Source organism: Crocuta crocuta, unplaced genomic scaffold (genome assembly GCF_008692635.1).
Source record: "Crocuta crocuta isolate KB4526 unplaced genomic scaffold, BGI_CrCroc_1.0 scaffold363, whole genome shotgun sequence".
Lineage (NCBI taxonomy): Eukaryota > Metazoa > Chordata > Mammalia > Carnivora > Hyaenidae > Crocuta > Crocuta crocuta.
Window position 1 is genome coordinate 902,919 of NW_027531626.1, and position 16,475 is coordinate 919,393.

The 16,475-nt window shown below is 39.2% G+C and overlaps 1 protein-coding gene across 2 annotated transcripts in view; it reads left to right on the forward strand.

Moving 5' to 3' along the window:
- The window catches only part of TTC27 (tetratricopeptide repeat domain 27), a 186,065-nt gene that overhangs the window by 64,469 nt on the left and 105,121 nt on the right, over positions 1-16,475 (forward strand). For both annotated transcript variants that reach the window (XR_013337240.1, XM_077772789.1), the window contains exon 10: positions 9,806-9,919. Coding sequence is in view for 1 of the 2 variants with exons in the window: in XM_077772789.1 (XP_077628915.1) it covers positions 9,806-9,919 (114 nt within the window). In the remaining variant the exon portion in view is untranslated. The remainder of the gene's footprint in view (positions 1-9,805; positions 9,920-16,475) is intronic.

Sequence of the window (16,475 nt, forward strand, 5' to 3'; positions counted from 1 at the left end):
GTTACTTGACAATCAAAAAGAATGAAATATTGCCGTTTGCAATTATATGGATGGAACTAGAGGGTATCATGCTAAGCGAAATTAACCAGTCACAGAAAGACAAATATCATATGATTTCACTCATATGAGGATTTTAAAATACAAAACAGATGAACATAAGAGAAGGGAGGCAAAAATAATATAAAAACAGGGAGGTGGACAAAACAGAAGAGACTCAAATATGGAGAACAGAGGGTTACTGGAGGGATTGTGGGAGGTGCAAGGGGCTAAATGGGTAAGGGGCATTAAGGAATCTACTCCTGAAATCATTGTTGCACTATATGCCACTAACTTGGATACAAATTTAAAAATTATCTATCTATCTATCTATCTATCTATCTATCTATCTATCTATCTATCTATCTATCTATCTATATTTTTCCAGGGCACCTGGGTGGCTCAGTCGATTGAGTGTCCTACTCTTGATTTTTGCTCAGGATTTCAGCTCAGGTCATGATCTCATGATTTTGTGAGTTCGAGCCTCACACGGGCTCTGTGCTGACAGTGTGGAGCCTTCTTGAGATTCTCCCTCTTTCTCTGCCCCTCCCTTGCTCACACTCTCTCTGTCTCTCTCAAAATAAATGAACTTTAAAAAATAAAAAATTAAGGTATTTTATTTCTGACTGAATAATTTCATTCCAGTTTCTTGTGTGGATATATTAAGTTCATTTTAAGTGTTTAAAGCTCTCTTCCATGTTGTCTATAGATAAACTATGAAGCTCCAAACTTATTGTTTACATTAGTGCTTTGCTTGGGAATAGTCTGATTTATTTCTTTAAACCTGTCAATGCTAGAAAAGCGTCAAGATGCAGGATGACCCCACTCATGACTATATGAAAAAAGTGACAGTTTCTTGCAAAAAGCTCAGAAGCATCAATCAAATCAAAGCTTATTTTCGCAATACATTTTTTGCCATGTATCTAGATGATTCTGTAGGTTTTTGTTTATTTTGTTTATTTTTTATTTAAAATTTTTTTTAAAAAATTATTTATTGATGAGAGACAGAGACAGAGCGTGAGCATTGGAGGGCAGAGAGAGAGGGAGACACAGAATCCGGAGGAGGTTCCAGGCTCTGAGCTGTCAGCACAGAGCCCGATGTGGGGCTCAACCTCACGAACTGCGAGATCATGACCTGAGTTGACATCAGATGCTTAACCAACTGAGCCACCCAGACAACCTTGTTTTTGTTTATCTTAACAAAGATAAATAAATGTAACATTTTTGGTTGTAAGGATTTCTCTGGAACAACAGAGATAGAATAGCATGCTGTAATGTACAAGCAGTTATTTTCAACTGCCTAAATATTTCACCAAATATCAGGATGGAACTACCAGATACTCTGAAATCTACAAGGACCTGGTTTAAACATAGTAGGACATCAGCTGGGTTTGTATTACTTGGGAAGAATTCTAATGAATTGAGTATTTGTGCAAGGGGAAGCTTACTGCTGTGCACATAGCTATTTGCAAGTGCACTTAGCTAGGCAGGATTAGGTGTTTTAGATTTTAAGATAACTAATATCTGTGCCTTTTTAGGGGCGAGTGGCTAAGCTGTGCTTCAGCAGGTTGAGCAGTACCAGAAAGCTTAGGTGGAATGGTCACAGGTTAATTTGGGTTTTGAGTGATTTCCATTTTAAGGGTGTTGGTGTGCTCTGTGCCTTCAGAAAGATGGCAGCTTGCTCTCCTGGAGGATGAATAAAATCCTACTGAAGAACTACTGTTGTCAAGGAGTCCAGATCAGTAAGGAAGAGGTAAAACTTTCACTGTGTGCAGGTGACATGATTCTAATGAATTCAGTAAAGTCACAGGACACAAAATCAATCTACAGAAATCTGGCATTTCTGTACACCAATAATGAAGCAGCAGAAAGAGAAATTAAGAAAACAATTCCGTTTACAGTTGCATCAAAAATAATAAGATACCTAGGAATAAACCTAACCAAAGAGATGAAAGACCTGTACTCTGAAAACTATAAAACACTGATAAAATAAACTGAAGGGGACACAGAGAAATGGAAAGACATCCCATGCTTAAATATCTATACTGCCTAAAGCAGTCTATACATTTAATGCAATCCCTATCAGAACCAACAGCATTTTTCATAGAACCAGAACAAAAATCCTAAAATGGAACCAGAAAAGACCCCAGATAGCCAAAGCAATCTTGAAAAAGCAAAGCAAAGCTGGAGGCATCACAATTTTGGACTACCTCAAAGCTATTGTAATCAAAATAGTATGGTGCTGGTTCAAAAATGGACACATAAATCAGTGGAACAGAATAGAAAACCCAGAAACGAACTCACATCTTTAGGGTCAATTAATCTTTGGCAAAGCAAGAAAGAATGTCCAAAGGGAGAAAGTCTCTTTAACAAATGGTGTTGGAAACACTGGACAGCAACATGCAAAAGAATGAAACTGGACTGCTTTCTTACAACAAACAAAAATAAATTCAAAATGGATTAACGACCTAAACGTAAGACCTGAAACCATAAAAATCCTAGAAAAGAGAGCACAAACAATAATTTCGCTGACATCCGCTGTAACAACATCTTTTTTGATATGTCTCCCGAGGCAAGGGAAACAAAAGGAAAAATAAACTGTTAGGACTACATCAAAATAAAAAGCTTCTGCACAGCAAAGGAAATAACAAAGCAGGCAGCCTACAGAATGGAAGAAGATATTTGCAAATTACCAATGTGATAAAGGGTTATTATCCAAAATATATGTAAAGAACTTCTAAAACTCAACACCCAAAAACAAATAGGTTAAAATTGGGCAGAAGACATGAACAGACACTTCTCCAAAAGAGACATAGAGATGGCCAACAGACACATGAAGAGATGCTCAACATTGCTTATCATCAGGAAAGTCCAAAGCAAAACTACAAGGAACTAACACCTCACACCTGTTAAAATGGCTAAAATCAAAAACACAAGAAACACCAGGTGTTGGCAAGGATGTAGAGAAAAAGGAACACTCGTGCACTGTTGTGGGAGTGCAAACTGGTACAGTCACTCTGGAAAACAGTGTGGAGTTTCTTCAAAAAGTTAAAAATAGAACTACTCCATAGTCTAGCAGTTGCACCACTGGGTATTTACCCTAAGAATATGAAAACAGTAATTCAAAGGGATACATAAACCCCTATGGTAATAGCAGCATTATTTACAGTAGTTACACTATAGTAGTTACATCAATAGATGAACAGAAAAAGAAGTTGTAGATATATAGACTAGATATAGACATACAGATATTATTCAGCCAGAAAAAACAATGAAATCCACTTGCCGTGACATGGATGGAGATAGATAATATAGCGCTAATTGAAATAGTCAGAGAAGGACAAATACCATATAATTTCACTCATATATGAATTAAAGGAAAAAAGCAAATGAGCAAAGGGGAAAAAAGAGAGGCAAACCAAGAAACAGACTCTTAACTATAGGGAACAAACTGATGGTTGCTAGAGGGAAAGGGTGGGGTGGGTGGGTTGAAATAGGTGATGGGGATTAAGCAGGGCACTTGTGATGGGCACAGGATGATTAAAATAAAATCTTTAAAAACAAAACAAAACAAAACAAAACACCCCACCATTGTCCCGGCCTTTACAGTTGAGTTGTAACCGTATTTGCCTCAGAACAAGAAGCTGACTCTCTTGTTATCAGCCTTTTAGTAATTTCTCTTATTTTGAGCCAGTTTTTAGATAAAAATATTTAGAAATTTACAGAACATTTCTGAGAAATAAGTGAAATATTTGAAGCAAAATATAGATTATAAGAATTAGCAATATACACTATTTGATATCCTCAAAAATGTGTTTTTTGGAGAAAATAGAAACTGAGAAGATTAAAAATAGAGTGTTTACTGTAATTTAATTATACAGAGACATATTTCCACGCGCTAAAAGAATCCAGCTTTTTTGCGAGGCAGATTCTGAAATTTGGGAGATGTTGAATATGCATAGAGGATGTTTCATCCAAATATCATTAGTGGCTTTAAAAAAAAGCAGTGACATAGTAGTTTGGGCTTAATTTTTTTAATCTTGGGTTTTCTTTTTAAGTCTTCAACAACACTGAAATTGAATGTAAGATTGTTCTTTTTAAGGACCTTGTAAGTAATGATTTTGTAAAATACATGCTTTTCACATGGTCATAAGTTTTTTATAACCTAAAATTTACCATTTTAATATTTTTTAAGCACACCATTCAGTGATATTAAGGACATTTACACTGTTATGCAGTTACCAGCACTTTCCATCTCCAGAACTTTTTTTATCACCCCAAACTGAAACTCTGTACCCATCAAACATTAGCTTCTCATACTTTCCTTGCCCAACACTGGAAGTTGCCATTCTCTTTTCTGTCTCTGTGTGTTTCACTATTCTAGGTACCTCATACACTCATAAAATATTTGTCCTTTTGTGTCAAGCTCATTTCACTTAGCATAAGGTCGTCAGGGTTTACCCATGTTGTAGTGTCTATCAGACCCTCTTTCCTTTTTAAGGCTGAATAATATTTCTTTATATATATTCCAAATTTGGTTTATTCATTTTTCTGTCAGTGAGTATGTGAGTTATTTCTGCCTTTTAGCTATTGTGAATAACACTGCCATGAACATTGGTATGCAAATATCTATTCAAGTCCCTCCTTTCAATTCTCTTGGGCATATATCCAGAAATAAAATGTCTGGATCATGTTTAATCTTATGTTTAGTTTTTTGAGGATGCTTTTTTTTAATGCCCAGATATCCTTATCCATACAAAGATATTATAAAGTGTCTGCTATGAAAATGGGGCAGTTAATAAAACTTCATAATCTGATAATTTCTGATGTATTTTGATTTTTGTTCACACAAATAACTGGTAGCTAGAATCCTAGGCTAGTAAAATATTTTATCAGCATGTATTTATGTACTATATATACTAAAAATGGTCAGTACCTTTCCCAAGAGTTATGCAGCTAATTGGTAGGGAGAGTCTGGTCTAGAATCTAGTTCCTCTTTTAGTACATTTTTCCACTTTGCCATGTCTCTTCTTTAAAAATATGTTTCATGCTACAATTTAGCAATGACTTATTTTCTTTCTTTAAATTTATTTTAAATGTGTATTCATTTTTTGAGAGACAGAGACAGAGCGCGAGCGAGGAAGGCACAGAATCCGAAGCAGGCTCTAGGTTCTGAGCCAACACAGAGCCTAATGCAGGGTTTGAACTCGCAAACTGCGAGATCATGACCTGAGCTGAAGTTGGATGCTTAGCCGACTGAGCCACCTAGGTGTCCGAGTAAGCTTATTTTATTTGGCATTTGGAGCATATTGTTGTAAATATAAAAATAAGTATAAAATAATGTTTAGTTTTCTGAGCTGCTTCACAAAAGCCTATATAAGCCACAGTATACCTGGATTATACTAATGTAAGTGTTATTTCATGATACCCAATTATTATTTACTGTATTGTGTCCTTGGGGGAGAGTATTTCCCCAATTCTATCCAGGGAATGTCAGGAGAAAAAAATGTAACAGGTGATTTTCATAAGCTCCAGTCACTGTTAATTTATATTTCTGTTTCAGAAGAAGCACCCTTGTACATAACCTTTGCCTCCGTGTAAATGATGACAAAGAAAAAATTTCTTTCTCTGTCACTTTATCTGTTTCTTTGAGTACTTGCAGTGTGCCAGGCTGTAGGGAAGGCACTTGTGGGTGGAATAGCTGGGTCCTCTGCCCTGGAGGAGCCCCCCTGGAAGCAGGGGTAGAGAATCATGGGGCACAGACGGAGCTATGCAGGGAAGATGGTTGAGAAAGGCTTCCCATAAAAGTGACATTTCAGCTGACCCCCGAAAGGTGAGACAGAGCTAGCAGGAGGCAGTGGTCATTCTCAGGTCCTGAATTGGGTAGAATTAAGAGTAACTCCTGTCGGTGGAGGACCCTGGGTCAGCCCTGCCCATCCATCTGCACAGACCAGCTCGAGTCCCCACCGGCCAGCCTGCTGCTTGGGTAGTTAGCTGGGTGCTCTCTCCACTGGATTTGCTTGCTATACTTTTGGATCAGAAATGTATTAAAAAATAACATTTTCCTTCAGAGTTGGCTGGGGCACCTGGGTGGCTCAGTCCGTTAAGCATCTGACTTTGGCTCACGTCATGATCTCATGGTTTATGGGTTCGAACTCTGAATCAGGCTCTGTGCTGACAGCTCAGAACCTGGAGCCTGCTTTGGATTCTGTGTCTCCCTCTCTGCTCCTCCCCTGCTCATGCTCTCTCACTCTCATCTCAAAAATAAAAATAAACATAAAAAAGTTAAAAAAAAAAACCCAACAGCCAAAAAACCCAAGGTCGGCAGAACATTATAGCATATATCCCCAATTTAATTTTCTTTTTCTTTACCTAATTATGATTGACTTACCTTGTGGGCAGCAGTGTTCTATAAAACATATTAAACACAGCCCATCTGCAGTTACCTCCTTTTGGAAGGACTTTCCCAACCAAGTCTTTATATCTCCCAGCCAAACAGATATACATGCATTCTTCAGTGATGCCATTAGCCAGCCAGTTCCCTCTTTAAACCTTTTCAAATGTCCATTTGTCAGATTGCATTTTACTCTCCATGTTTAGTGAGAATGTTTTGCTTGACCTTTGCATAAAAGTCTCAGGCAAACTCTTGTTCTCATGCCAGCATAGAAAACAGCCTGATTTTGTTTTTCTCAGGAAAATGTCTCCCCTGCTTTGGTGTGCAAACCTTACAGCTGGGCTTTAACTCTGTCAGGCCCGTGGCCGGGGCTCATCTGTGTCCCGCCGCGTCCTTGGCAAAGTGGTCAGTGCGGTTGGAAGCTGTAGGGGAGGACAGGTTTTCTTCGACCTTCCTCGGGCTGGGTCTGCAAACCAACCTGACAGCTTAACGGGAGAAAGGCACACAGATTTATCTACACTAGGTTTTTTTTTTGTGACATGGGAGATTTCATAAGGAAACGAAGACCTGAAAAAAACAGTTAAATCTGAGTATGCTCGGTTTGATGACGGGTGGGCATCATGGAAGAGTGTGACAGGTCAGAGAGTATGTAAGTGTAAAAGGATGCTCCTTTCTTCTGGGTGTAGGGAGGACGCCTCGCACATGAGAGTTTTATGACTTGTTTCAGGGCACAGAGGCAGGGGAAGGTCAGAGTGATCTTGCTTCTGCTGCTTTCTCACACTCCTTTGGCTAAAAGTATTCAGCATGCCTGGGTGCCATGCTTTAGGGATAGCGTGTCCTGAACCCTGTCAGAGGTCAGTGCCATCAGCCTGTGCTGACTGTGGATGGTGATTTTCTGTTAGGGGTGAGAGAAGGGATTACAGGAGGAGACACCCCCGAGGGGCCCACTTTGGTGGGTACTGTCAGAGGCTTGCTAAGCTTTCCCTATTCATGTTTAATTCCTCACAGCCTGTGAGAGATGGGAGTCACCACTGTGCTAGAGAGGGGAGTAGTGAGACCCTAGGATGTCAAGTAACTTCCCAGGTCACCCAGCTGGTCCCCTCACGTGGTGGAGCTGGGATTCTGAGCAAGCTCTGGCTGGCTTGGAGAATGTTCCCGCTGTTCTCCAGAGCCCTTCCCTCAGCGCTCTTCCATCCTGTCACAGGGTTGCAGAGACAGTCCCTTCAGTGAGGTGAAGAGAAACAAATGCCCTGATGTGACCCATTGTGGCTAGTAGAATTGCTTTGTAGATTCACTTGTTGAAAAAAGTTGATTCCTTTGAAAATTCTTGAGATCAAGTAGTGTTCTACATTTTAAATCTTTTTTTTTTTAAAATGTCTTTTGTTTCATCATGTATTTCTTTATAGTGCCATATACACCTGTTTATGCTTAGGAAGCCATTTTTGTAGATTTTAGTTACTGGAGGCTAGTGAGATAAAGTTATAGATTAATCCGGTAAAGCATATTTCAAGGGGATCAAATATTTTATTTGCAGTTAGTTATAGAAGGATAAGATTACCTAATAGACGTTGCATTAGAAAGTAGATTGTGTGAGGGCAGCAGACTTGTCTGTCTGTCTTGCTAGTTTGCCCACGGGCCCTGTGCACACGTCCTTGCACAGAGTAGGTGCTCATGTGAATTCATGAACGAACACACTTTGGTGAGAACCCATTCTGTCGATTCCCCTCCTCCCTTATTCGTGCTGCCTTCGCTTACTCCTCTTCCCACTCCTCCTTAGCACAGCAGTTTCCCAGCCTTCTTTATTGAGTCCTCTGCTCACATTTCTCTATCAGTGCTTCCTGGGTAGTGTCATCACTTCTAGGAGGTAATCGTGTCTGGAGAATGTGTTGAAAAACCAAAATAAAGACGTTGTTCCGGGGACCAAGAGGCCAAATATTAGAACCACTTTTCCTGCTAATAAAGGTGTGACTTAGAGCAAGTGGTCTAATCCTTTGATGCTTCCTTTTCCTTTATGCTGTAAGGGTGTTGGTCTTGATTCAGAGTTGAAAATTCAAATACCTAAAGGGGCTCATGGAAGGACTTCCTGCTAAATTTTAATGACAAGTTGGAGTTATAAACGAATTTCACCATAGATAAATAGTTGTATTATTTTAGCCTAGTAGTTCTTAAGCTTGGCTACAGTTTAGAATGACCTGGGAAGTGTTTTTAAGAGACACTTTTGCCAGATCCTGCTCTCAGAGATCTGGTTTACTTAAAAAACAAAACAAACAAGAAAAAAGCTTCTCAGGTGCTTCTAACATGCAGCTTTGTTTGGAATGATTAATTGGACTCTTAACTAATTAGGGTGTTCTCCGCACTGACTTTTGGAAACAAGCAAATGATCAAGGTTATACTCAGCTTGCAGACAAATAAGCATTTTCCCTTGTTTCACATCAATCTTGACTGGAGGTTACAGTTGTGAATGACCACGGGGAGACAATATTGGATTACAGATCCTCAGCAAAGCATGAAAATTATGTTCATTACATCAAGTAGCGCCTGCTGCATTGTCATTGTCATACATTTTGTCTGTTTTCACTTACCCAGAACTTTTACTTTTCTCCAATACATCTGTGGTCATATTCAGTGGTTTCTACTACATTCTCTGAATGCATGGCAGTCACAGCTTTCTGGGATTCGGACTTAGTACTTGTATATTTGAGCTTTTCTTTTAGGCCAGTCTTTGTTAAGATACGTCCTCTAGGAAAGCATATTAACTAAATCAGAGACTCACTACCCTAATCAAGGCCAGAAAGACTTCTCATACATTTTAGTATTGTTTTCTGTAATATGTGTAGAAAAAAAATCTTTTGCCTTTAAGTGAAAAAATACTTAATTCTTGGGCATTTTGTGTATTTAAAGTTTGATTTGCATTTGCATCTATGAATTAGGATATTTTTTAAGTGAAAAGTTACCAGATTTCTAATGGTTTGTTTTTATGCTTGAGTTTAGGTGATTTTTAAAAATTTATTTCAAATTTGAGAAAGATGTTTTAGGTGGTTTATTTTCTCATAATTTTTATAATCCATGAAATAAAAAGATTAATTCTTGTTGTGATATGTTCTGCCCACTGTTCTATCTGGAAAGATTTTTATTTATTCCCTAAGGGATTTATTCACTATATTGGATCCACTAGGTATGATTGCTCAAATGAACACATTCTTCACAAAAATATTTGACAGCACAGGTTTTATTATTTTTTACGGAGAAGATTTTCATCTCTCCAGTCAGTTGTATTCTGATATTTTTGGAAGAATAAATTTTGTACTAATGAAAGAGAGATCACTGAGCTTATCCCTTCTTTTTGTGTTTTTTCTTTTTCTTCTCTTCTGACAGTTTTTGCTTTCACAACCAAAGTTTTGGGCCATTCAGACGTCAGCCTTGGTCCTCCGGACGAAACTTGAGAGAGGAAGCATACGCCGAGTGGAACGGGCAATGAAGCAGACACAGGTGAGAATGCGACAATTCTTGTGACTTTTCCAACTCTCTGTTGTTATTAAAAAGCATACGTCTGTGTTATGAATACAAAAGAATGAGATAGCTTTCATTTTGTTATTATTTAGAGTGTAGGTTCTAGAATTCATTTGTCTCCAAAGCCCAGCTGTGTCACTTAGTGGCTCTGTGACTGCAATATTTAACCTCTCGAAGGGACAACTGTCCCTCTCCTTACAACACTGCTGACACCAGATGTGTGGGTCTTCCACCCCCGGCATTTCTCCACTTCCCTGTGGAGCTCAGACCCATACCACTGCCCTCTACTGTAGATGCTAGTCTCAAGTCTGGTACTTCTGACTGATTGGCTATAAATTGGGGGTTCTGACTCCTTCTTGCGGTCCGATAATTTGCCAGAATGGCTCATAGAACTCAGGGAAGCTTTATTTACTATTAGTGGTTTACTATAAAGGATACTCGAAAGGATACAGATGAATAGCCAGGTGCAGAGGTACCTGCACGGTCTGGAAGCATCCTGAGCACAGGAGCTTCTTTCCTTGTGGAATTTGGGGCACATCAACCTCCCAGCATATGGTAGGTGCACCAACCTGAAAGTTCCCTAAATCTGTTTGTTTTAGGGTTTTTACAGAGCTTCCATTATGTAGGCACGATTGATTACATCATTGGTCCTTGGTGAATAACTCAGTCCCCAGCCCTGCTCCCCTCCCTAGAGGTTGGAAGTGTGGCTCGAAGTTCTAGCCCAATAATCGCATGGTTGGTTGCTGTGTGAGCTAGCTCCCATACTCTGGGGGTCAACCTCAGTATCCTGGGCTGATGGGTGGTGCGATAGGCTTTGAGTAACAACAGATGCTACCATCCAGCGAGTTATGAGTTTCAGAAGCTCCATGCCAGTATCCGGGGATGAAGACTAAATACATACTTCTTCTTATATCACATCATACCTCTAAGCTTCATTTTCATCATCTGCAAAAGTGGGTAATACTACTTACAGCAGAGGTTTATGAGTATTAAAGAGGCAATATAGGGCTGCCTGGGTGGCTCAGTTGGTTGGGCGTCTGACTTTGGCTCAGGTCATGATCTCACGGTTCATGGATTCGAGCCCCGCGTTGGGCTCTGTGCTTACAGCTCAGAGCCTGGAGCCTGCTTCGGATTCTGTGTCTCCCTGTCTCTCTGTACCTCCCCTGCTCACACGCTCTCCCTCTTTCTCTCTCTCTCTCTCTCAGAAATAAATAAAAAACATTAAAAAAAAAAAGGCAATATAAGAGTTAATAAGATGTGGTTCCACAGATTCAGATTGTGTAGGGAGGTAAAATTCATTCTGATGCAAAAATAATAAAAATTAATCTGCATTCAGGCATCATCTCCATTTAATACTACTGTTTATTCTCATCCAGTGACTAAATAGTGTCTCTTTCATAGATTGTGTGATAAACTAATAACCGTGATGCAAATTTATTGCTAAGAAAAAAATGTTGCAAAAGATGTAGGATTTCATGAAGTCAGTGAAAGTGATATTTTCAAAAATTTATTTTTGGGGACACCTGGGTAGCTCGGTCGGTTAAGCATCTGGCTTTGTCTCAGGTCATAATCTTCCCATTTGCGAGTTCATGCCCTGTGTCAGGATCTCCCCCTGTCAGCACAGGATCCTCAGTCCCCTTCTCTCTCTGCCCCTTCCCCCTCCGCCCCCCGTCAAAAATAAATAAACATTTGAAAAATAAAAATAAATTTAAAAAATTTTTTGAAACAATTTAGTTGTAAAAACAATGTGAAAAACTCCTATCCACATTTCATTATGAGACCCTGGTCAAGTTTTATCAATAGTCCTAACAATGTCCTTTGTAACGAAAGGGTCCAAGTACAGCATTGAGCTGCCTCATCCTTTTGGTTTCCTTTTTCTGGAACAGTTCCTCAGTCCTTTCCTGACCTTTATGGGTTTGATATTTTTGAAGGTCACCCGTCACTTATTTTGGAGATTGTCCTTCAATTTGGGTTTCTCCAACATTTCCTCATGATTAGATTCAGGTTACACAGTCTCTACAGTGATGTTATGGAAGTATTGTGCTTCTCACTGCATCCCACCCAGGTGCCACATGATGTGAGTTGTCATTAGTGATGCTCTTTGATCATTTGAGTAAAGGTCACATTTGTGGAATTTCTCTCAGTGTAAAGTTACTCTTTTACCTTGTAGGTAATAAACACTTGGGGGGAGTTACTTTGAGATTATCATGTTTGTCATCCAATTTTCACCCACTTGTTTTAGTATTTATTGATGTTTCCTGAGAGAGGAAGTTATGATGATTGCCAAGTGGTAATTTTCTTTTTCCATAATTACTAAATAGTGTCTTAGTTGGTATCCACTGTAGACAAGAGCTTTCTCTTCTTTTTTTTATTCCTCCACTGATTTATGTATTAGAGTGTAGATTCACGGATTTCTGTTTTATTCAACTGGATATAATCTTATGCTGGCTTTATTTTTTTATTTACTTTACTCTTAATTTTTTATTTTGATAGAATTTTAGCTCATGTGAATAAGATAAAGTTCAGTATAGAGCATCTTATTTGTTACTGTAGTAAAAGGAGAAGTGGACTCTCTGTGTTTAAGAATGCTAATTGTATCAAATTATCCACTCTTCTCTTCTTTTAGTAATAGAACCTGAATTTTACCCAGACATATGACTTCCCATCCTCCTTTGCAGGTAGGAGGGACCAATAGACTTAATTCTGAATAACAGAATGTGTGGGTAGAAGTGATGTGTACTACTTCTTGATCATGTCGAGAAAAGACAGAGGAATTAGCATATTCCTCTGGCATTTAGTCCTTTCCTTTTGCCAAGGAGCTCAGAGAACTGGGCCTGCTACCATAGATCAGAGGTGCCATGTGTTGAGAATAGCAGAGCCATTTTACCAGCCCTGGATCACTAATTACTGGACTTCTAAATGAGAAAGAAAATTATGTCTTGCTTAAGTAAGTATATTTTAAAAATCGCTTTTTATAGGAGTTTAACCCGTACTGACTAAGCTGAGAGCACTTTATTGATGTTCCTGGAGGTAAAAGATTATTCTGTAGGTTCTGTATCTTTCTTAGCTTTGTCTCCTGAGAGTCTAGGGCAGTGGCACCTCCGTAGCAAACGAGCACACCTTGTATCCAGATCTTGATTTCTAAATACCCTTCTTTAATAACAGGGACAAGTGCTCCTTGAATAGATAGCTGATTATAGGATTGGGGCAGTGGAGGCAGGGAACATACAAGAACATTTTGTGTCGTGCAAGAAAGTAAGGTTTTTTTTTTTTTTAAGTTTATTTATTTATTTTTGAGAGAGAGACAGAGACAGAGAGAGAGTCCTAAGCAGACTCCACACTATTAGTGCAGAGCCTGATGTGGGGCTCGAATTCTTGAACTGTGAGATCATGACCTGAGCCAAAATCACAAGTTGGACACTTAAACCAACTGAGCCATCAGGGTTCCTTGAAACTAAGGTAGTGTTAAAAAAAAAAAAAAAGGAGAGCAAGAGTTTGGGTCACGTCAGAAGGACCCAGGAGCTTCTCTGAAAGAGAACCCAATGGCCAAAGCTAGAACAGTTTGAGCAACAAAATAACACAGTATTTGATTATAATCAAAGTTTTAAAATAAATACATGAGTCCATACTGCTATAAGTGAATGAGTGACTGAATAAATGGAAGAAGAGACAGATCTTTCATAGAGAAGAATTTGAAATAGTTTTTGTAGGTACACCCCCTCTTAGGAGGTAGAGTTTGATATCTGTCCCTCTTAAGAGTGTGAGCTGGACTTAGTCATTTTCACAACTAGAGTATGGAAACAGAACACTAGTGGCTTACCATGGAGAAACCTGGCTACCCCTACTTTAATCAGGTGGTCACGGTTAGCATCACCAGAGAGAAGTCTGTTGATACCCTCTGGTCATCAGATATGGTGAGAAGAGCACTTCACCCCTTTGGGATTCTTCCACCAAACTGGTAATGTCAGTTTAATTACAAGACAGCATCAGAAAAATCCCATTTTGAGAGACATCCTATGAAGTACCTGACTAGTTCTCTTAAAAGTGTCAAGGTCATGGACAACATGGTCTGAGAAACCATCACACCAGAGACACTAAGGCAACTCTGTGGTATCCTAGATTGGATCTTGGAACAGAAAAGGGACCTTAATGAACATTAATGGGAAAACTGGTTAAATACGAATAAAGTCTATAGTTAATAGTAATAGATTAATGTTAATTTCTTAATTTTGAGAAATATATTTAGGTAATTTGGGTGAACCAGGGGAAATTGGGTGAAGAGTGTATAGGAACTGTCTATAGTATCTTTCCAGATTTTCTGTAAATCTGAAACTATTTCCAAATAAAAAGTTTATCTTAAAAGAAAAACAGACACACTTGTATTTCAGTTAGAAGTTACCTTGGTTTAAAAATGTGTATGCCTGGGGGCACCTGGCCGGCTCAGTCAGTAGAGCATGCAACTCTTTCTTGGGGTTCTGAGTTTGAGCTCCATACTGGGCATAGAGATTACTTAAAAATAAAATCTTAAAAAAAAAAATAGAATGCATATGCTTCTAAGTACCAGGTTAGCCCTGCCGCTTGTTTGGTTTCCAGTTGTATGCTTAGCTCCTGCCCAGCATCTCAATGATGAAGGTGGGGGTCAGTGCATGTCCTACGTCCAGATGTTTCTTATTTTAGTGAGGCTTGAGTTAGATTTTTAACTGAGAACACGGGAAGGAAGTATATAATGAGATCTAAATCCTGGATAAAGAATGTTCAGGTTTACTAAATAATCATAAGCATTACTTGCTACAGTCCCTAAGGCTGGGGTAAGAAGGAGGGAGAGGTGACTTAGGGAGAGCGCATTTTGTGTGTGCAGAGGACAGGGTGCTTCAGCCTGGGTCATGCTGGAGAGCAGGGGCCGATAATGTTGGAGGGCTCATTGTTCCAGTTCTAGTGTCAAGTCTCATAGAAGCTGAAAGAACGTGGATTTTCTCCTCTGAGTAGAAGGAATTATGGGTAACATGACAAAAGTCACAGTTCCTATTTTTTTAAACAATGTTTTATTTATTTTTTTATATTTTATTTTTGAGAGAGAGAGCGAGCGAGTAAGCATGCGTGCGAGTCGGGAACGGGCAGCGGGAGAGTGAGACAGATTCTGAAGCAGGCTGCACAGAGCCCAGCGCAGGGCTTGAATGCTCAAACTTATGAGCTGTGAGATCATGACCTGCGCCAAAGTCGGATGCTTACCCAATTGAGCCACCAAGTTGCCCCAAAGGTCACAGTTTCAAACAGATTCTTAGTAGTATAGCAGCATTTATTTGTTGGTGAAAATAGAAGCAGAGACCTTGATTGGGGGTTACTTAAAGAAGACTGCTTACTGGAATTCAGTATGGGTAGAAATACAAATTAAAAAGTTTTTTTCAATGTTTATTTTTTTGAGAGAGAGAGAGGGAGAGAGGGAGGTTGGGGCAGAGAGAAGGGAGACACAGAATCCAAAGCAGGCTCCACACTCTGAGCTGTCAGCACAGAGCCCAGGCTTGAATTCATGAACTGGAAGATCATGACCTGAGGCAGAAGTCAGCTGCTTAACTGATTGAGCCACCCAGGTGCCCCTAGAAATACAGATTTAAGAGATGATTTCCTTACTTGTTCTAAGATAGATAAATCATTTAACTTGAAATTATAATTAAAGTGAAAGATAGTAACACTCATAAAACTTTTCTCATCTGGCTGCTTAAACTCTTAAGGAAAAAATGTTTAGAATAAGAGTATTTTTCAAAGAGAGAAATCGGGAAACTGAACAATGTGAGCACTTTAAAAACAGTCTTTAAGAGTTTTTAAAATATATTTTTTTAGAAATAGCTCATCTGTGTTGAAAATCTTCTAGTCGCCAGGAAAAAGCAGATGTTTATCTGGATTAAGTGAAGTTTTGGTTCAAAAAATCCATGAAAACAAAAAACAAACAAAAAATCCATGAAAGCAAATACCATGTCCCATTCCAGAACTGCTCTGTGCCAGCATAATTGGTAAACCAGGAAGAGGGTTAGCAAGGTACTATAAATATCAGTGCTGCTAGTTTCCTGGGTAGCAAACATTTATTGAATTCTCAGCATGTACCAGGTACTGTATTGCACCCTGGGTTTACCAAGGTAATTAATACATAATCTTTAATTTTCGGGAGCTTAAATTCTAAAGGCCAGATTATGTGTTTTGGAATTATTTTCCACTTCCTCTTTTTCAGTCCCCTCCCCTTCTCTGCAAGATACTATGCAGTTACCATGTCCGTTACTTTTTTTTAATGTTTTATTTATTTCTGAGAGAGAGAGAGAGAGCGTGAGCAGGGGAGGGTCAGAGAGAGAGGGAGACACAGAATCTGAAACAGGCTCCAGGCTCTGAGTTGGGGGTCATCACAGAGCCCGACGCGGGGCTCGAACCCACGAACCGTGAGATCATGACCTGAGCCGAAGTTGGATGCCTAACCGAGTGAGCCACCCAGGCGCCCCCGTTAATTTTCATCCTGCATACAGTGTGGGTTTATTGAGGGCCTAGTGTG